Source organism: Zosterops lateralis, assembly GCF_965231275.1.
Source record: "Zosterops lateralis genome assembly, chromosome: 19".
NCBI lineage: Eukaryota > Metazoa > Chordata > Aves > Passeriformes > Zosteropidae > Zosterops > Zosterops lateralis.
This window is the reverse complement of record NC_139779.1, coordinates 1,138,280-1,159,738: the sequence shown is the minus strand read 5'-3', so window position 1 is coordinate 1,159,738 and position 21,459 is coordinate 1,138,280. Positions and strand designations below refer to the sequence as shown.

General features: G+C 49.0%; 1 protein-coding gene across 8 annotated transcripts in view; it reads right to left on the bottom strand.

The window, feature by feature from the left end:
* Positions 1-21,459, bottom strand: part of MSI2 (musashi RNA binding protein 2) — a 202,715-nt gene that overhangs the window by 37,776 nt on the left and 143,480 nt on the right. For all 8 annotated transcript variants that reach the window (XM_083875246.1, XM_083875247.1, XM_083875249.1 and 5 more), the window contains exons 8-9: positions 11,049-11,131; positions 5,585-5,699 (exon numbers count right to left, since the gene is read on the bottom strand). In XM_083875246.1, the coding sequence (XP_083731372.1) occupies positions 5,585-5,699; positions 11,049-11,131 (198 nt within the window). The remainder of the gene's footprint in view (positions 1-5,584; positions 5,700-11,048; positions 11,132-21,459) is intronic.

Here is a 21,459-nt window from a genome sequence, read left to right as displayed (position 1 = left end):
ACAAGGAGGCTGGGTGAGAGACCTAATTTTACGGAAGGTATTAAAAAAAACCCAAAAAAATCAGATTTATTCTGCTCGTGCCAAACTGCAGAGAGGTTTCATCATTATCCTGAATAGAAACATCTCGAGCTGGCCCAGCTCCGAGCAGGAGCCCTGTCACTCTGGTAATTAACATGCACTTTGGTGTCTGGAGCCCAAGGACTGTGCATACTTGTTAGCTGCAAGAGTAAATGCCAAATGCTAAGGCTAAACACATAACACGGGTTTGCTCTGACATTTGGAGAGCTTACAATGAATGTACTTTGCTTCAGAGCTATTGACAGTTGGAGATTAAGGTAGTAGTAATTCTTTATCCCGGGAGTGTGAAGGACAACAGTTAACACATCAAAGAGCTGGAGGCAGCAGCACTGAGAGCCAGGGAGTCAAAGAGCTTTTAATTTTTCAGGAAAGTAAAAGGAAGCTGTGCAAGGTGCTTCCAAAAGCCCCTTCTGAGGGAGAAGAGCTGACCTCGGGCAGCTCTGGGAGGTTTATGAGGAGAAAAACTCACTTGAGAGCATTTTGTGGATAAAAACACCTCAGTGAAGGAGCTCTGCTGGCTTCTCTCTCCTGGCTGGGAATGAGCTGGATGTCCCACTGATCCCTGTGACACACTGTGACACCCCTGTTTGAGCTTCCCCACAGCCCTTCCCTCTGCCCTCACTGGGGCTGTTTGCTCTGACCTGGATGGCCAATGTCCCAAAGTGTCCTGTACACTCAGGGGGTTTCCTAAAATTCTAACCTCACGTGGATCCTCAACATTTCCTCACTGAGTTTCCTAAGAACAGGCACCACCCCCTGCAATTCCAGTGCACTGGAACTACAGAACGTCCCCACTGAGCCTCAGCGTCAGCCCAGGCCTCTCCAAACCACGAAACCATCAGGAAAAGTTTTCTCCTGCTGTCTGAAGTCAGTGGGAATCTCAGCAGCAGCTGGGCTGGAGCCCAGAACAGACTCAGCAGCCCAATGGCTCTTCTGGGGGGCTCCTATCTCTGCTTTTATTTATCCTTTAATACACTCATCCATCACCCGGCTATTTTCCTGCTGCAGCAAGTCCCTCCATTTCCGATCAGATTTATACATACGTGCAGTGTACTATTAATCATAATCTCAAAGTGGAAGATAAAAATGCTTGGATGAATTCTGATGATGGGATTAAGCAGTGGCAGCCCCGGACAGCACAGCACACACTGCTGAGCCCTCCTTTCACAGCTCAACAGCTGGATTCCCTTAGAAATTAATCACCTCTGTCATTAAATCAGATCTTTCACAGTTAAGCTTTACAAACCTTTTTTCCTTCCTTCTTTTTTTTTTTTTTAAACAACACTATTGATGAATGGATTGTTTGCTAAGTAAGCAGCGCCATTAACACCAGTGAAAAATCACTGCAGCCCCTGTCTCCTTGCCAAGAGGAAGAACTCAGCTTACCCTGATTCAGACAATTCTGAGGCAGATCTGTCAGCTCACAAGTGTCAGGGCACAGGGCAGCACCTGAGCTCTGCAGGTGTGGTACCTGTGGCCCCAGGCAGAGCAGCACAGTGGGGAATGGCAGCTGCCCACAGTGGTTTGGATGTCACCTCCTCTGCTGCCTGCCCTGGAATGGGCTTGGCTCTGACCCCAGGGCAGCCCTGCTTGTCCCTGGCCAAACCTGCCTGTGCCTCACAGTCACAGCACCAGCCAGGCTGCCCGGGAACTCTGCTGGCACTGCTCAGTGCTCTCAAAGTCAGGCAGATGAAATCATAAATTTATAATACGACATTACTTCAATTTTCCTCTTCATTTAGTGCTGCAGTGCCCAGCTCTGCTCTAATGACTCGAAGCCTGATCCTCATGGGGACACTGCCTGGCTGAATATCAATGGTGTTTAACACCACGCCCTCGTGGATATTCCATCAGGTCAAATGATGGCCACGGTGACCTACCCAACATCCCATCAGTGCCATCCTCATCCTGCACTGGGCACTCAGAAGCTCATTTGTGTGGTAGTCCTGGGGAGTGACCAATTCCTTGCAAGCAAACCAAAAATCCAAGTTTTGACTGGATCACCTCCTTCAAAGCAAGACCCTCCTGTCCATGGAAGCAGAACTCAAACCAGCAGCCAAACCATTTTCACACCACTGCTTCTACCCAGCCCCTGTCCAGGCTGTGGAAATGTCTTTTCATTTTAAAATTTGCTAATGGGGTAGACGAAAGCTCATGGTCAGTATGTGGGAACGCTGAGCACACAGGAGTCAGGGGACCCATGCAAAATTAGTTCCAATGCTCCAGAAAATGCAAGGAAGCTGCTGTCTCCAAATGTTGCTCTGAGTTGCAGCTGCTCCTCCAGTGAGCAGTGTCTGGTGGAAAAAGGAATGACTTTCTTTGAAGGGCACAAGCTTCCTTTCTGCATGAGCTCAGCCTACCTGGACTGAGCGTGTGCAGGAACACAGAGCTCTGCCAGAGCCTTTCCCAAATCCGTGTTCCCACCACTCACTGCTCTGGCACTGCAGGGTGTGAGCCTGGGGCTGAGTGTTTCCATCTCTGGAGGGGTTTGCAAGCTAAAAGGAGCCAAATTTTAACACTGAACACCAGGATGATGCCCATGACCAGGAGAAATGAGTGCTGTGAGCCTCCAGCTCAGGGCAGGCAGTGCAGGGTCACCTCCAGAGCTGTGTGTCACCACTGTGGTGACTGCAGAGAGCAGCTTCAGATGAGAGGGGAGACAAACCATCTCCTCTTCATGTCACTCCTCTGTCACTCTCTTCTTTACAAGTTTTCAGGCACTGAGCATAAAGAGCTTTGGGGCAGTGCTGTGACACCCACACACCCTTGGGTGCCAGGGCTCCTGCTCTGCACACCAGTGTGAGGCTCCAGGCACAGAGAGAGTTTCCTGGCCACCGAACTGCTCTCATCAGTCACAGAGAGGAGCACACAGAGCCTGTTCTGAGCATCCAAGGGGCTGGGGAGCAGCTCTTCCTGCTGGTGGGCTGACAGGGAGATCAGGAACTGAGTCTGCTCCACTCTTTATGCAGAGAGGCTCACTAAAGCTCCTGCTCTCCCTGAGACCAGTGTGCCCCAGCAGCAGCTCAAGCCCCAGACAGCCCAGCAGCCGTCCTGGCAAGGAGGCTCAGCCTGCCCACGCTCCACGAGTCAAAAAATCCTTTCAGAACACTTTAATTTTACTCCAATCAACCAAATCATCACAGAAGCGGCTGCCTGCACACCTTTAGACCCTGGCTGCTGCAGGCTCCTTGGGGAGGCCGTGATTAATGAAAAAGACCAACTTCCTTAATAGCTTTGGAGGGAGTCGCTCCCTGCTCCTTCCTTTGGGTTGTGTCGTGCGTTCGTTCCTCCGATTCCCTCCTCTGCCCAGGAACAGCAGCTGGAGAAGGTGACCTTGAGCAAGGGCTTCTGGAAACAGGTATAAAAATCCTTCCAGAGCACCCCCAGTTGCTCTGGCTCAGTCCAGCTGGGCACGGAACAGAAGTGACCTGACCTGGCCCTGTGAGACCCCACGGAACGCTCGGCAGCGGCAGCGATGGAATTCTGTGTCTGATCATTTGATGGGTTAATTATGCCCCTCTTCCTGCAGGGATGGGCCCTGCAGCCTTTGAGATGGGGGGTTTCTGAGGCCATCCAGCAGCTCTGCTCTCCTGTGCTGCAATTTCCTTGTTTAGCACTTAATTATTTAACACGGTGCCACGGTAGCAAGCAGGAACTCGGAAGATGAAAAAGCAGCTCGAGTGGATAATGAAGCATCTGGCCTTCACCATGGATCAATCACTAACGCTCAGCCAGTCCCTCCTGATCTGAAATGCAGGGAGAGCAGGGCAGGACTGGCTGCAGCTGCACTGCCCAGGGTGAGCCAGGCCTCCTCCTGCAGCAGGACCAACAGGTGCCCCAGCTCTGTGCAGCTCCACTCACTGAGGGCTCCTTTCCTTCATTCCCACAGCTTGAGATGATCCTTTTCCAGAGAGATAACCCCAATGGGAATGGACTCCCGCTGCACCCAGGGGCTGAATTTTCCCTTCAGGACACGGGGTGGATCCTGCTCCATTCACTCTGTGCAAGGAAAAGGGCTGAGCCATATGGTGGAGGATGATGCCAGGGATCTTTTTGGCTTCCCAGGGTGTCCTGGACTGTCTCCTCCTGCAGCCACAGCAGGACAGGCCAGCACAGTGGCACAGACACCTCCACACTGCACCTCACCACCCCAACCTCGGGCAGCGCAGGTGGGAAAGGAAGAGAAACAGCAGAAATCAAGTGCAATGGCTCAGGCACACTGGGAACACACAGGTAACGAAATCACGGACTGACTAGAGCAAGATAAATATTTTAAGCATAAAATGTGATTTCCAAACACTGTGGGGCAGGGTGGCAGTGGAGCGTGGGGACAGCAAAACAGATGATCAGCTGAAATAACCTGATTACACACCCCAGAAATGGATCACTCCAGCCACACCAACAGAAGTACTATTAATTCAGAGATAAAGCAAACATGGCAGCGAGTTTTTCCTATCAAATCAAGCAGTGCCTGGTGTCAGACACCTAAGTGTAACAGCCTGATCCTTGCAGGAACTGAGTCCTGGGCTCTGGGGGTCCTCCAGCATCTCAGGCAGCCCCTGAATCTGCTCAGCAGAGCTCGGGGCAACCCAAATTTCAAGGCTGGGCTTTGTGCTCAGTTTCTGGGATCATCTAAACCCAGGAGAGGGAACTCAAAACATCCTAAAGGGGAAGACTGGCCTGGGAAAGGCTCAGTGCTGCTTGAGGATATCTCTGGATTGCCCTCCCATTCCCTTCACGGACACATGGAAGTCCAGGGATACAAAGGGAGTAGAAAGTTTAAAATCAGTGGTGTTTTACAAAAAAAAACAACATTGGCAATGGAATAGCAGCATTTTGGCGGAGGACAGAGTGTCTGGGGTTGTCACATTATTTAGAAAGAATTATCTAGGCAGAAACAAATGAGAACCAATTATAACGAAATAGACCTCGTGCACAAATAGGAATTTGCCATTAAATATCATTTATCCCATTTAATTAGTATTTTCTGGACACAATACTCAGGACTAGAATACCATTCCATCTCCTTGGAACTTGTAATTATTGTTGCGACCTGTCCTGTTACACATCCCCCCCCTTCCCCCATCCATGCCATTTAAGAACCAGCAAGATTTTCAATTATCTATGCTGAACTGTCAAAGCTACCTTTAAAAGAAGGGGAATAACGTGTGACTCAATTCCTCTAAAAAAGGGGAGAGATCATTTTTAGTCAGAATGAACACACTGCATCTTTCATCATTCTATTTTTTGCGAGTAAGAGTAAAACAGGCTATTTAAAACATCCATTTAAATGCAAATTTTTTATATTCCGGGCTGGGGGGGTGGTGAGGTTGGGGGGGGGGGAGTTAATCATTTACCACAGACAGGATTATTTTCTTCACTCCACCCCTGCTAAAGTTCCAGCCTGGCACCCACACAGGTGCAGGGATTTGCTCAGCCCTGTGGTTTAGGGCTTTGGGGAGGAGGGAGGCAGCAGAGGCTGTGGAGTGCAGGCTGTGGCACTTACCCAACATTCCCATCCCAAGCATGAAAGCGTCCATGGTGTACGGCAAGCCACGTGCCCTTCCTCTCGTCCCTGGTGGAAACATCACTTCTTTAGGTTGTGCTTTCTTACATTCTACCTATTGAGCAGAAACACGTACAAATGAGATGCAAATGAATTCCATGTAAATGTCAAATGCAGAACTGATCTACTTAAATGGGGGGGGGAGGTTTATTTTTAGCCTCTCCTCACACACCTCCTCCCGCTCAAAGGTGAACTTCTAGAACAGCGTAACCCCATTGGAAAGAGCAAACGTGTGTGTCTCTTTAACCACCCACTGCAGCCCCCCAAAGATGACAGAAGTGCTGATTTAAGAAGTTCTGTGCTCCTGAAAGGGAACCTGGCACTTGGGATGAATGGAGGGAGGGCTCCAGCACGGCTCCACTGCAATCGATAACAGAGAACGACTCCCAGTGATCATTACAAAAAGCTCCTTTTAAAATAGGAATAAAGAATCAATATTTCTACCCAGCAGAAAATTTCTGTAAACCCTATTAATAAAGGATCTGCATTCTTTCACTTTCAGTTACTCCTGCTGCCTTTTGGAAGTTGTTCAACGCCACTGGAACCACTGGGCAATGCTACCAATGCCCTGTGAGACATCAGCCCTGACATCCAGGACCCCCCCCAGGCAGCCTCTTTCTCCCAGGAAAAAGGAGAAATACAGCACTTGTCCATGATTTCTTGCTCAGCCAGCTCCTGTGTCCCTTGGCACTGGTGCTACAGCTGCCCCAGTCAGAGGGTTTGGAGCTAACCAGAGTTATCCCAACCTATTCCTACAGCTCCAGAGCTCAGTGCACCCTCTGAGCAGCAGGAAGGTGATGTGAAGTGGTTCTGCAGGCTGAACCCACAGGTTGGAGCTTTTGTGCCTCTAACTTTGTCATTTAACAGGAGTTTGCCCAGAACGTTCCTCCAGTCAAATGATGGGGAGAGCACCACGAGCGTGTCCTGTCACTTCATTTTCCAGCCACATCTTTTGGGAGGGCCACTGGTTACACCTCAGGCAGTCGGGATGATAAAACCCATCCAGCCTGGGTGGACGGACAATTAACTGGGAAATGAAGTTTGGATTAGCACCGTTAGGAACAATAACCTGGTAATTAGCTTTTGCAACCATAACTCAGCCCACTGCTGCTTTCTGTGAGCCTGGCACCACTTCTGACTTCCACAGCACACAGGGATTCAAAGGGAATGGCAGTGAGCTGCAGAGGGGTTTAAACCGGGATTAAAGGGGAAGCAAAAGTCACCAGTAGGGAAGAAAAATAATTCCTAAACCTCTATAAACAAATATACCTCATATGGAGGGCAGGAAGATTCTCTGTTACCCAGACAGACTCTCTCCCCATGGGAGGGAGGACATGTGGGATATGGCACTGGGAGTGTGGCCCTGTTCTGCTGTCCTGGGAAAGAGACTGAGTGAGCCCAGCCCCTGCCAGCTCCTCCCCAGGGGACTGTCACACTGCCAGACATCAGTGTCAGACCATGGGGTGCTCTGGGAGCTGCCCATGCACCATCCCATCACAGACTGGGACAGTGGCAGAACAGGAGTGAAGCACCACAACACTGGGGGCTCTACATCAACAGCAAAGCAGGAAAAAAAGGGGCCTGGCTGCTCCTCTTCTTCAGAATCCAGCCCTTGGCTGCTCCTCTTCTTCAGAATCCAGCCCTGTCCTCCCAGGGAAGGGGATGGAGATGGCCAGAACCATCCCAAAGCCACAGTTACCCCAAGGGAAAACCCTGGAGGCACAAGGATGTCACAAGTGACAGGACATACAATGGGGCTTCTCCAAGAAGAAATGGATATGGATTTATGAGTCAGGCCTCAGCTCCATACTGAGTTGCCCCCGAGAGCTGCCTGATAAGGGTCTTTGTACACACATCTGGACCTCACTCAAACTTTCAATTCAGCGTTTCTGGGCATCTTAATAATTTCCAGATTTTTTCCACCTCCTCATATGAGGATGTACTACACTTTCAGCAGCCCAACAAAGAAAGGTTTAACTCTGAGGCTAAAAGGAAAAAAAAAAAAAGAAAAAAAGACAGGGAAACTAGAATTCACTATTTTTGTTTAGTCTAGTTTGGAGAATTAACCTTACACTGGGGTACTCCTGGGTCAGGCGGAGCAGTCTCAGCCACGGGAACCCAGGAGGGCTGAGCTGGGAGTGAAAAGCCTCTTATACCCAGCACAACAAAACAGGCTGTCAGCTCTCAGCCCAGGATGTCTCACAAACCCCTGGTTAACAGCTTTCCAGGGAAAACCAGGGCTATTTTGAGGAAAGCAGAATGCGCAATATCCACAATGCACAAACCCCCATTGAGCCACCCAAAGACAAGGAGACTTTGTTGTGCCAGCAACGTGTGATTTGCAGCCTGGTGGGCTCCAGCACCTTGGGGACAACGTGTCACTCACACCATGGCAGGCCACACCAGGCAGCAGCTGAGAGGTTTAAAAAATGCACTGAGTCGTGGGTCTGTTGATTTACCACATCACTGATCAATGCCTGGGGCTTGGAGTTAAAGGGTCTGGGACAAGCCCTGGCACAGAGGCTGTGGCTGCCCCATCCCTGAAGTGCCCAAAGCCCACAAAACCTGCAAAATCCCACCCTGAGAGGGAGCAAGAGCCACAGGTGCTGGGCAGTGTCCCAGCCTGTTCTAGAACAGCCCAACTTTTCTGTCATCTGCTCTAGAGCCTGACAGGAGACCCTGACTCCAGCTCATCACCCCTCTCTGTACCCAGGATGTGAATGATTCCACCACAGTGGGATCTAGGGGAAAACAATGACTCCAGCACGTTTCTTTTCCAGCTACTTTTACTTTTCTTAGAAAAACGGGTGTCTCTTTGCAAAGCAGCCTGCTCCTGTCAGAGGAACAATTACCTGAGGACAGCTCGTTTGGGTTTACTGTCCCCCCGCAATGTTTGGAGCATCTTTGGCCTCCCACGTAAATTCCAACTTCCATTTGTTAAATACCTCGCTGGCATTTTCTTTTCACTGTCCTACTGCTCGTTTAGTATTACATTTGACATTCTAAGCTTTACGGATGGCAACAGAAGCAGAATGGATGAGCTAAAAATAGCCTGCTAGGGAGGCTGGAGCTGGGAACAGGCTGGGGAGCAGCAACCCCTCTGCCCTTTGCTTGGCCCCGGGTTTGGGGAGACAAGGAGAGGAGGAGGAGACAGCTCAGGGCCAGCCTGAGCCCATGGGGATAGGGACAGGGATGGGGACAGGGACAGGGATGGGGAAAGGGATGGGGACAGGGATGGGGACAGGGATGGGGAAAGGGATGGGGACAGGGATGGGGACAGGGATGGGGACAGGGGTGGGACAGGGATGGGACAGGGATGGGGACAGGGGTGGGACAGGGATGGGGACAGGGATGGGGACAGGGGTGGGACAGGGATGGGACAGGGATGGGGACAGGGGTGGGACAGGGATGGGGACAGGGATGGGGACAGGGGTGGGACAGGGATGGGACAGGGATGGGGACAGGGACAGGGATGGGGAAAGGGATGTGGAAAGGGATGGGGACAGGGATAGGGACGGGGATAGGGATGGGGAAAGGGATGGGGAAAGGGATGGGGAAAGGGATGGGGAAAGGGACGGGGACAGGGATGTGGGCAGGATGAGGACAGGGAAGAGGGCAGAGATGGGAACAGGGTGAGGACAGGGATGAGGACAGGGATGAGGAAAGGGAAGTGGGCAAGGATGTGACAGGGATGCAGGCGGGGATGGGACAGGGATAGGGGCAGGGATGAGGACAGAGATGGGGACATGGAAGCAGGCAGGGATGGGGACAAGGATGAGGACAGGGTGTCCCAGTCCCAGCTCACCGAGCCACTGCAAACCCCACAGCCTCAGGCTGGGGCTGTGAGAGCCTGTCCCCTGCACGGCTCAGGGACAGAGGGGACATGACCCAAGTGTGACCTGAGCCCAACCCTGTCCCCAGGGACCTAAATGTGTCACTCCCAGCTCCTGTCACAGGCACACAGAGCTCCTGGCCCCCGCAAGGGCTGGATTCAGCTGCAGACACATCAGCAGGGCGATGAGTCAGTCCCAAGACAGGATCATGTCTCATCCCCTCGCTCGTGGGCTGCTTTCAAAATCCCTGCTGAGGGAGTGACAGGAAGAGAAGGCTCAGAGATGGTGGCACCTGGAGGGGGCACTGAGTGGGCACAGGAGTGGGAAGGGGATATTTTAATTACCCAACAACAAACACCAACACCTCAAAACTGTTTCTCTTGCTCTTTGTGATGTTCCCTGAGTGTTTTCACCCTGTCCCATCCTCCATGCTCCATGCTCCCTTCCTGTGCAGCCTTCCCACCTGTGCAGGAATCCTCCCCAAGAGCTCTGCATTATTCCTGCCCTCCCAGGAGATGCCAAGAGCCTGGTGAGGCTTTTCCAGCTCATAGGTGCAGATCCAGGGATGAAGCATCAAACCCTGCCTGGGGCTCCCCCCAGCACCTCCCCAGGGCAATCCTGAGCCCTGCTCCTGTTGTGAGGAATAAATAAACCTGTGGAGTGTGCTCTCCTGCTGTGCATAGGAAAATCCTGGAGGGGAGCTCTTCCCTCCCACCTGCCAATCCCTAAATTTACATCCCAGGCATTGCTAATTCGTCCTTGGGTCTGTGGTGTGGGGGTGCTTGGGGGTTGTTCTGCTCTTTTGTTTTAAAGGCACATGAAGAAGAAACTCTGTGAAGGGAATGAGGCTCCCCCCACCCCACAGGCACTCAGGGGATCCCAGGGCAGGAGGGGCTGGGGACAATGGGACAGGAAGAGACAAAGTCCACTGCCTCCATCTGGAGTTGGGCAAGAGACTCCCCACAGGACCAGGAGCACTGCCCCAGCCCTGCCCCAGCGCCCCACATCTGGCCAAGGGGACCCTCACTTTTATTTCAGATGCATATTGCAGGGAGGAACAACATGAGGAATATTATTTCAGTGCCCTGGGAAAAATTAGCAAGTCAAATATTGAATCGGGCCTCCAGCATATGCCAAGGAGATTGCTTTGATCTTATCCACACTAAAAGCTCTATTATTAAATTTAAAGTCTGTGAACACATATCAGACCAATATACAATGCAGATCTGAATACACATTTGAGAAGCAAAGGATGTTTTGACAAAAGGGAAAAAGAATATTTTAGCTGAAAATATCAAAGTTACCGCAGCAATTGAAATACAAATGGCCCTTTTCATCTGGCTCAGGGCAGCCCACAACCTGGGACCTGCCTGTCACTGAGGAGGAACTTCAGCTGGGTCCTCTCTGCTCCAGAAGCTGAACTCACATCCTCCCAAAGCACCAAAATCCGCCCTGGGGCAGCTGCCTGAGCCTTTAGGGGACTGGAACAGGACTGGATGTGCCACCACCCCTGGGACACCTCTGGGTCAGAGCTCACTGCCACCAGCACAACAAGGAGCACCAGCACTCACCATTTTATTATTGATTTCGTGGAAATGAATTTCACAGACTTTTTCCACCACGTCTTCGTTTTCAAAAGTTACGAAGCCAAATCCTATTTAATAAAGAAAAAAAAAAAAAAAAAAGGGGAGTAAGGAAAACATTAGTTAAGTGTTATAATTTCATTTTAATAAAGCATTCTTTAGCCATTGGGACTTTGGAAAACTTCCCTAACAACACACATGTGTGACTACACCTGCTGCCCATGGAGCTGCTCCTGAGCTCATTGCAGCCTAATGGAGGGAAAAGCATTGTCTCAGGGAAAATTAACACTGCTCTGTTCCAGCTCTTCCATAGGATTTAATGGAGAATTAAAACCTCCTTATGGATTTTTTGATCCATCCTGCAGAATTTAATGGATAGTTACACCCCAGTTACATGATGGCTCGGAAACTACAATAAGGCCGTATTTTCTTTTACACCTTAGAGGTTTTTAAGAGCAATCTCTACAAAACCCAATTATATTTCTATGGAACCATATTGATTTCATCTCTTGTTTAATTCCACGGGACTTCTCCATTAGAGCTGACTCATTACACGACCCAAAAACCATAAAAACCTGAGGAGACAGAGGATGATCCCTCATTTACCCCTGGCAAGGAGAGAAAAAACCCCAAAGACAGAGCAGCAGTTTGTGTTTGTGTGTGCTCTGCAGCCAGCAGGGTCAGCCCCGCTCCGGAGGTGGTTATTTGTCCCTTTCTTCCTGAATTACTTCCTCTAATACCTCATCAGGACATCCTGAGGCCTCCAGGAACCCATTACATTTAAGGCTTCTGATCTAATAGTTCCTCTCTCCTGCACTGCTGCTTCAAAGAGCCGAGGATTTGGGCTGGCTGGGGCTGTTTGATGCCTGCTGCCTGCCTGTGGCTGGACACTGCCTGCCCTGCTGGGGCTGCACTGGAGGAGTCTGGCAGCCCACCACAGCTACATGCAGTGTTCCTGCTCCTGCCTCAGCCAAAAATCCTCAGGCTGGTGAAAAAGCCCTAATCTCATGTCTTGGAGAAGGCTGGATGCGTCAAGGGAAATATAGGTTGGATATCAGGAAGAAGTTTTTCACAGAAAGAGTGATTAAATACTGGAATGGTCTGCCTGGGGAGGTGGTGGAGTCACCATCCCTGGATGTGTTTAAAGGAAAACTGGATGTGGCACTCAATGCCATGATCCAGTTGAGGTGTCAGGGCTGGGTTGGACTTGATGATCTTCAAACCTGCACATTCTGTGATTCTGTGAGTCAACATGGACACCAATTATGCTAATGAAACATTAAGAATCTACTGAGAGGATGAAGTCCATCCCCTGAACTGGAAACTGCTGGAGTCTGCACTGGTGGGACACTGCACAAGGCTGAGCCCCAGGAGCAGGGACAGCCCCAGGGTCCCTCTGTCCAGCCCCTCCTCTGCCAGCCTCTCCTCTGGCTGAAAGTGCATTTCCAGGTGAGGTCTGAGCAGCTCTTTGGGGAGTGCACAGTGCCTGTGGCCATGGGGAATGCTCCCATTCCACTCCAGACCCTTTTACTGGGGGAAATATCACCAGGAATGGTTTCCAGCCCTTCTCCAAGGCACACACAGCACACCAGGCTCACAACTCTGCTCTGCTTTGCACTTAGAGCAGGCACCAGCTTCAACTTTTTTTTTTACATAACTCACGTCTTTCATTTGCCTTCTAAATTACCCCATTTAAATCTACCTTAAACAGACCTGCAGTTAAACCTAAAAAATTTTTGTGGTTAAGTGGCTCGATGTGGCAGCCCAGGAATCCCAGAGCTGGGAGCAAAGCCTGGCCAGTGGGGCTACAAGTCATTAATTGTCTGAGCACCAGCAACATCTTCATCATTAGCAGCTCATTAGCTGAGTGCTGCACTTTGAGGATTTCTCTCTCAACTTGTGTCGGGTCTTGGTGCCAGGATGGAGGGGAGAGGGAATTTAGGAGATTAGCCCTAATATTCCAACACCAGGAGGAAGCCGCTGCAGTCATTACGTGTCTGAACAAATTTCCCATTCTCATCCCACTCCATATGGCTCAAGCACAGGTTTATCAAGGAATTATTTGTCTGATTAGATCAGATGGCCACTCAGCTTTCTGCATTTCCACATTTTATAACAATAAGATAACAATCTGTAGGTGTTAGCAGGAATTTGCAGGTTTCTTGGTCAGAGTAGCCTGGAGAGGAAAAGGAGAGGAAAAGGAGAGGAAAAGGAGAGAAAAAGGAGAGGAAAACCAGGGGAGAGCTCTACAATGGCCAACATTTCAAACTCAATGGGAGCAACCAGAGGATTTTCACCTGCAGGTCTCAGGCACTTAAATTCCTCCCTGGGATGGGGGAGGAAAGTGTCCAAGTGTCCCTGGCAGTGTCCAAGGCCAGGCTGGATGGGGCTTGGAGCCACCTGGGATGGTGGAAAGTGTCCTTGGCCCATGGCTGGGGATGGAATGGGCACCTGATGGTGGTTCCTTCCAACCCAATCCACTCTGTGATTCTTTTCTTGTTTCCCTTTTTGGATATCAAATCCCAACTTTTAATAACTGCACCCACACCAAGATCCCCCCGCACGCTTTGGTCTTATTAGTTTCCCATAATGAACACACGCTCGTATTGAAATTACCAAAACTCTCAGAAACCTTCCTGGGCTAAACAGACAATTATTTCTTCTGAGAGGTACTAAGAGTCAACAACAAAAAAAAAATGCTTCTTGGGAAGTGTAGGGAAAAGATTAACCCAAAACAAAGGCGGCTGTTGAAAACGGTGACAGAAATAGGATTCCGGTTGTCAAGGAGCACACGTTTTAAAATGAAATTATACTGCATCCTTCTGAATGAAGCTATTATTGGAAGCTAACAAGCTCTATTTAAGAGATAAGCATTTAACAGAGTCAAATGGTTGGGGGTTTTTTATTCAAATGAATAAAACTGAATATTCATTTGAATAATCTTTTTTCTGTAAAAGAAAAGACAAAGAAGAGGGAGAAAAATAAAGTAAAGAGGCAAACAGATGCCCCAAAGAGAGGCTCTGAGCCAAGCACCAGCACTAAAGGAAGCTGAGACATCAATCCATGACCTTTAGGTGAAAAACCCTCCTCTGGAATCCATTGGGAATGAGGAGTTATTCCACTCCATTCACCTGCTGGTTCAGGGGCACCAACAGGCACCAAAATGATGCCACAGCCCTGACACTGACTGACAACAGGACACATCCTGCAACACAACGTGACACCAGAAAGAAGAAGAATTTATCCATGGAAAGGGTTGGAGGCTCTGCCCAGGGAGGTTTGGAGTCCCCATCCCTGGAGGTGTCCAAGGAAAGCCTGGATGTGGCACTGAGTGTTCTGGGCTGGGGACAAGGTGAGCATCAGGCACAGGTTGGATTTGGTGATCTTGGAGGTCTTTTCCACCCCCAATGATTCTGGGATACTGTGAGGAAAAACCTCCTTTGATGCCAAGCCTTGTTCAGCCACCAGAGCTGCCCAGGCCTGTGGGAAGGGGCTCCACAGAGTCAGCTCAGCACGTTCTGCCACAATATTCCAGATAAAAGACAAACATTGCTCACAGAAAGCAACTGAAACCACAAAAACATTAAAATACTGTAGAAGAACAGTCAGAAGCCATAAATACTATTAAGAAGCCAGACTGAAGACACCAAATGTCAGGGCTCCCGTGTTCTGCACTTTGTTCTTTTTCACACTCCAACCAACTGCATTTCACACTTTTGTCATCACTCCAGAGTTTTTACGTCAAACTTGGTAAAATATAGCAGAGATGACGATGCCATGGCTATGAAATCCATCTCCTTTTCCCTGGCTGGCAGCAGCATCCCCAGAGCCCCAGGCCTGGCTGCACAGTGATCCTGTCACAGCTGTGCCTGCACACACAGGACGTCACTGCTGCCACAGTCACACTAGTGCAGCTCACCCGGGGAAAGGTCTCGCTGTCCAACCTCTGCTCCTCTTACAACAGGCAAAACAAGGTGATTGCAGCAGCCCACGGCACAGAGGTGAAACCCAGGCCAGTGCTGGGGTTAACCCTGATGGGCAGACCAGACCCAGCCTCAGCCCCCAGCACCCCCAGCAGCACTTGCTCAACTTGCATCAACCCAGCTCAGCAGGAAGGCACAGCTCTGAGGGGCTCTGCAGCCCCCTGAGAGATGCTCTGCTGGGTGAAGACACTGCAATTAGAGCCTGTTTCAAGTCCCAAGCTGTCTGAAGCAAGTCATTCAGTCTCATCTGCTGTGCTGCCTCTCCCCGAGCTGTGCCCACACTGCTGGTGAGCCTGGGGGGTCCCTGCAGCTGGGACAGCCCCATCCTGCAGCAACCTACAGTTCCTGCAGAACTTACAGCAACCAGAGAGCTCCTGAAGATATTCTGGGATATTCAGGGGATCACCAAGGCTCTTTTGTCCTGCACAGCAATCCCAAAGAACAAGGGCAGCTCCCAGCAGCACCAGGAGGAAATATCAGCTCAGGCAGAGCTCTCCCTTTGTGTCAGGGCTCTGGACCTGGCCCGTGTCTGCTCCGCTCCTCAGATCTGAGTTACTCAAGCTCTGAAAGGCAGGAAAGTCCAGTCCTGCTGTGGTATTATTTATGCACCTGCTTTCTTGTTTATACCCACAGTTTTGGCAGCTGGTCCTGTGAAAGGTAATAAAATGCCTTTCAAAAGTAAAAAGAAAAAAAAAAAATTAAAAAATGAAGAAATGTGACCAGACAAGCCAGGCATAATAACATTAAAGCCCGTGTCAATTAATTTTTCCTCTTCTTGATAAACGAGCCCCATTCCATCCATTAATAATGAGGGAAGAAACAAGAAAAGTTGACACTAGTTTAATTTATTTTCTCAACTTGCCTGGTCATATTTCTCCCTGTTGCAAAGCTTTCTGGTGCTGCTGGGAATTGCAAGTGGCTCCCACACAGTCGATGCATAGATTGGTGTGAATCAATACTCTTCTGCTTTATTCACACATCCCTTGTAATCAGAGAGGAAAAGGTTCCTTAGTAAGCTCCCAGCCTGCCAAGCTGCCTTATAAAAATAAAAATAATAATAAATAGTAATAAACTTGCAGTGGGGGTGGAGAGGGGGATGTCAAACCAAGTCCTGTGATCACTGTCACCAAATCTTGTCTTTGCAGATGAACAGAACACACTGAGCAGAGAGGACAGGACATCTCAATTACCCAGACAGTGAACCATGGATGTTTTTAACTCCTGTCTGTGAAAGTACTACAAGTTCTTACTCCCAGAGTCTGGGAATGGGGATCTGGGGTTTAATCTTGTGTCAGGGAAAAGCCATTCATCTCTCAGTCCCAGAACCCAACAGGACTTGAAAACTCAGCCCTGACTCTGCCACCTCCTTATGTTGTGTCTTTGAAGAAATCACTTAAATATTCCCGGTGGTCTGCATCCCACATTTCTTCCCCCTCATTTCCTTGTCCCTCTGAATTTTCACACTGTAACTCAGCTTGTTACAGCCAAAAACTGTCTAGGACAAAAGCTGTTATTTCCTACTATTCCAGTTTCCTGTGCTGCAAACACACAGAAGGAGAGGTTCTGGTTTCCAAAGGAGCAATTCTGCACGTTTAGGGAACACAACCATGATGTGAGACACACATCTCAGATTTTACCTCCTCATCTCCAAGGAGAGCTTTTCTGGGGAGATTGGTGACCCCCCTTGAAGGCACCACCTGCTCCAAGGTGAACAGGACCTCACCTCACCCTTGTGGCTATCACCAGGAGAGGGATGCACCAGCAGATGGAAGGGGAAGAAGGAGGTTAAAACCTGAGGTCTAGGATGAAAAATATCCTCATTTAACTGTAGCATTTGCTCTCCAGCCCAGCTGCTGTGAGTGACACCCACCAAGACAAGATGTGCCTGCACATCCACTGGGTGTTAATGCACACCTCGGGTTTGGGACACAGGCAGGTTCTCCTGGCACACACAGGCAGATATTTCAAGTGTCAGTATATTCTCCACGACAGGAGAGTAAACTCTCACAATGAAATGAGCAGATAAGTGAGGCCAGCCCTGCTCTGAGGAGCAGTGGTCAGTGCACAGCTGGACAAAGGGCACCAGCACAACCCTCCTCTGCTTTTGTCTGGGGAGGCTGCAAGGCTCAGGCTCCTTGCTCCGTCCTCCCAAGGCTGCTTGGCATTTCCAAAGTGAGAAACAAGAAAACACATCTTGGGGTGAGCAGCCCTGTGGCTGCTGTCCTCCTGAACGGGGCAAAATCCACCCAAATCAGCTCTGGGGAGGGTGAAGAGTACAGGGATTTGTCCTCCTCTCAAATGAGCCATTCTGACCCAAGGTTTCCAGGTCCAAAGGGCACCAGGGAGGGCTGGGATGGGCTCCCAGGCAAAGCCCTGGCAGTGGCAGCAGCACCAGGGACCCCTGTGCATGTCACAGACCACGCTCGTGTCAGCAGCACCTGAACCGCTAATAAATCTTTCATAACAACAAATCTTCATTAAAATTTTATTTTATTAACGCTCTGAAAATCAAACCAAAGCACTGAGTACATAATGACTGAGACTCGCACTACGCAGAGCTTACTAAATGCCACTTTTATCATATTGTTAATTAACAGAAACGATTAATGCGCTCGCGGATCATTTAGAAGCATTAGCGGTGACCTAAGAAAAATTGCAGGTACGTGTGATACATCTGCACCTTTCCATCAGAATTTTCCACACAGGAGGCCCTGAAGTTTGTTCCCAGTTCAGCTTCTCTCTGTTGGGGACACCTGTGTCTCAACAGGCACAGATTTGTCAGCAGCAGGGAATTAAAGCATCAGGCTGGAATGGGAGATACTCAGGGGAAAATTATCTCCACCCTTTTTTTTTTCTCAGTATTTGGGAGCAGTCCTACCCTCACAGCCTTTCACTGTTCCCTGTTACTCAGGTACAGATTTCTCAGCTTCATAAGGAGTCAATAATATGGAAATACTGGGAATGCTGCTGGGTGGGAGAACACACCAGACTCCAACAGGTTTCTTTTTGCTATCAGAGAAGAAAAACCCAAAGTATTTGTAAAATCCAATTAATCCATCTACAACCAGAACAGGAAACCATGTGCCTCTGTCTGTTCATTAGTGAGACTTAGAGATTTTGGCAGGGACAGGGACAGGGACAGTCAGACAGGGACAAAGGCCACCACTCTGGGTGTCACTCAGCCCACTCAGGCTCCCATCAGAAAATCAAGCCCCTGATGCTGCCTCAGCCACGTCCTGCCATCTTTATCTGTTTGCCCACAGGCATCAGATCCTCTCTGCCTGTCAATTCTTCCACAGTTTATTACCAAATTTCTAAAATATTACATTTTTTATTATATCCAAATTCACTTTATTGCATTTGACAATACAGATAATCACATACCATATGCTCTAATGTTTCGAACCCAATGCATGTTGACAGCAGTTTTTATTCATGATGCATAATTCCATCCAGGGCTGACAAAGGCAGTGCAGAACCCAGCCTGGTGTCAGGGTTTGGAGGGGGGGGAAAAAAATCCTTTTTTCCATTTCCTTTTCTTCCCTTTAACAACAGATTTACGAAATTGGGAGGAAAGATGCTCTGCCTTCTGAAGGAATAGGAAATTGGCTGAAAAGATGGGCTTATCAAAGAGATGTCCTCTAAATATTAATAACGTGTGGGGGCTGGATATGGTAATTATTTGCACACAAAACTTGCTGCTAATGGGGGGAGAGAAGCACAAGGGCTCATGAGGAGGGAGCAGAGGCTGGGACAGTGCGGGGGGACAAGGCTGGACCCTCAGCCCTGCACATCATCCTGCCTGTGCCCACCCAGGGCTGAGAGCAGCCCTCCTGTGCCCTGGGATGGCTGGGGGAGAATCCCCATGTGAAAACCCAAGCAATCCCATATCCCAACCTCCTATCCAGGGAACAGACACAACAGCTTGAGAGATGGGCACGCTGTGCAAACCAAACAGGATGCTACGTCTAAATTAAGCTGTAATGACCTGCTCAGAGCTCTTTATTAGCCAGGTAATGATCATTTAAGAGGAGGTTACTATCTTGAGCCAAGGGCACCTAATACCATTACTGAACTTGTTAAAACCTGCCAAGCAAGTCATTATTTCCAACACTATTTCTTTTTCTCTTAGCACAGCTTTCTGCCTCTCCTCTCGTGCTGCTGGGCTGTAAATCCTGGGATCCCTCAGGCTTGGTCACCTTTCCCCAGGAGGATGAATTGAGCTCCCACTGGACACAAGACTAACACTGCACAAAAAGCAAGTGCTGAAAAACTCTCACTGGATGAGCTTTAGCATTTTCTTGCTTTCAAGTGTCTGAATCTTTGCAGCCTGATTCTCACACCACTTGATGTAAACTATATGTATTCTTAGAAATTATCTTGTGTTTTGCATAGTTCTCCTCTGAGAAGAGAACTTGACTGATGGTCAGAGTGACCAACAGGTTGTAACCTGCTTGGGCCAATCCTGGCCCTCTGTAAAAAGTGTATAGAAGTGATGGAGTCAGAAAAATGAAAAAGCTTTCCATGTCCTGCCCTGTCTGCTGCCTGCTGTCCTCTGGGAAGGTCCAGACCCCTCTGAGTAGGGGGGCCACATTAAGGTCCCTTCCATCCCAAACCATCCTGTGATTCTCTGATAACAGGACACTGAGATATTCTCCCTCATGTCCCTGTCATGCCCCCCAGGAAAACAACACTTAATCCCCCCCTTTATCCCTTGCCAACCTCCAGCCTTGCAAAGCCTCATGGAAAAAAAGAAGAAAGAAAAAATTAAAAAAAAAAAAGGAAGGTGAAATAAAAGGAAAAGCTCAAAGCACAGAGGCTCCACAGCTCAGTGATAAACTCCACTGGGTGCTGGCACAACGTGGTGGGCTCGCTCCTGGCATCATGTCCCGGCTGGGAGCGAGCAGAGCCTCTGACAGCATCCCCCAGCCCTGCCTCTCCCACCAGCCCAGCGTGGACAATATTATGAATGACAGCAGCAAGCTGCCAGCTCGGGAACTCATTACTGTCAAGGTAGAGCGTGGCTGGCTGCCAGGCCCCCAGCCCTCGCGCTCGCTATGCCAGAACATCCACACACAATTTAATTGCATTATAATTTCAAAAGTGCTTTTCAAACTGGAAAAAGGCATTCACTGATTAACCAGCGAAGAGCAAAATTGTTTATGAAATTGAATACAAAAAGCTACAGAAATGTAATTGGGTTGTTCTAGCACCTAATTTTCAAGCCATTTTCCCACTTATTTAATCACGAGATACAAAAGGAACTAGTGAATTGACTTCATACTAATTAGATTACTCCCTGCGATACTCCAAGCCTATATTCCAACTGGTTGATAGTGCTGCTTTAAACAGAACAAAAAATGGAGCAACAGCTTGTCTGGGGCCATAACACATTTGTTTCCCATCAACCCTCTTCTACTGGAGAGCCATAAAACCCAGGCCAAATTCCCCCTAACCTGCCATTGCCAGTCACCCAAAAAACACTCACTTTGCCAAAAAAGGAACGACAATCACTTCCCAAATCTGCTCCAGGGTGCCAGCTCGGGGCTCCCTGCTCATCACAGTGATCAGCCAGCTGGGGAATCCCTCTGGAGCAGTGAGTGCCCACAGCTGGAACCAGCAGCACATTTAAGTGTCTCATATGGTGGAGGAAGTGGCTTTCCCCAGCAATGAACACTCAAGTTCCCCAGGAAGGGAAGAGCCAGTGAAGGGGAGCTCTGGTTCCCACTGGTGGGTGCAGGAAAAGCCCCACAGGCAGAGCTGAGCTCTGGGTCTGGCCCAGGGGATAAAGGTACCACAGAATTACTGCCAACATCACCAGGGCTGCTCTGAACACGCAGTACAAGGTCATCTCTTGACAGGAAATATTGGTCCCTTTGCCAGCAGCAAACCAGGAGAGCAGCTTATTTTATTCTAAATCAAGTCACAAAATTAACAGAAATTTTATCAAGTCTTTGGTTTCCTGAAGAACAGTATTTGAAGATCCATCCACGCCTGCTCCTTCGCAGTGTAAGCTGGCAGAAGTTCTTTTAAAGCTGCCCAAGACCCACTCTGCACCTGATACAATCTGCTCACAGCTTTTCCACTAATTTTAAATGTTATTAGGTGCAACATAATTGATTATATAATCAAATGTGGAATGTACATTATCAAGATATTGTAGCACTTCACAGGCCATTTAATCAGCATATCTGGGACTGTGCCAAAATGAATTAGCCTGCATTAAATTTCAAGTACATATTATTGGTTGTATTTGTCTCCATGTTTAAGCAGGCGCTTGCTCTTACAAAAGAAATCTGAAATCCTTCAATTATAGAAATAGGTTATTAAAAAAGTGCAAGTATTCTTTCCCAGAGCTGTCTCTTCTGCAACCAAGAGCCCAAAGTTGTGTTTTCTGTGACAAAGAGGGGGGACAA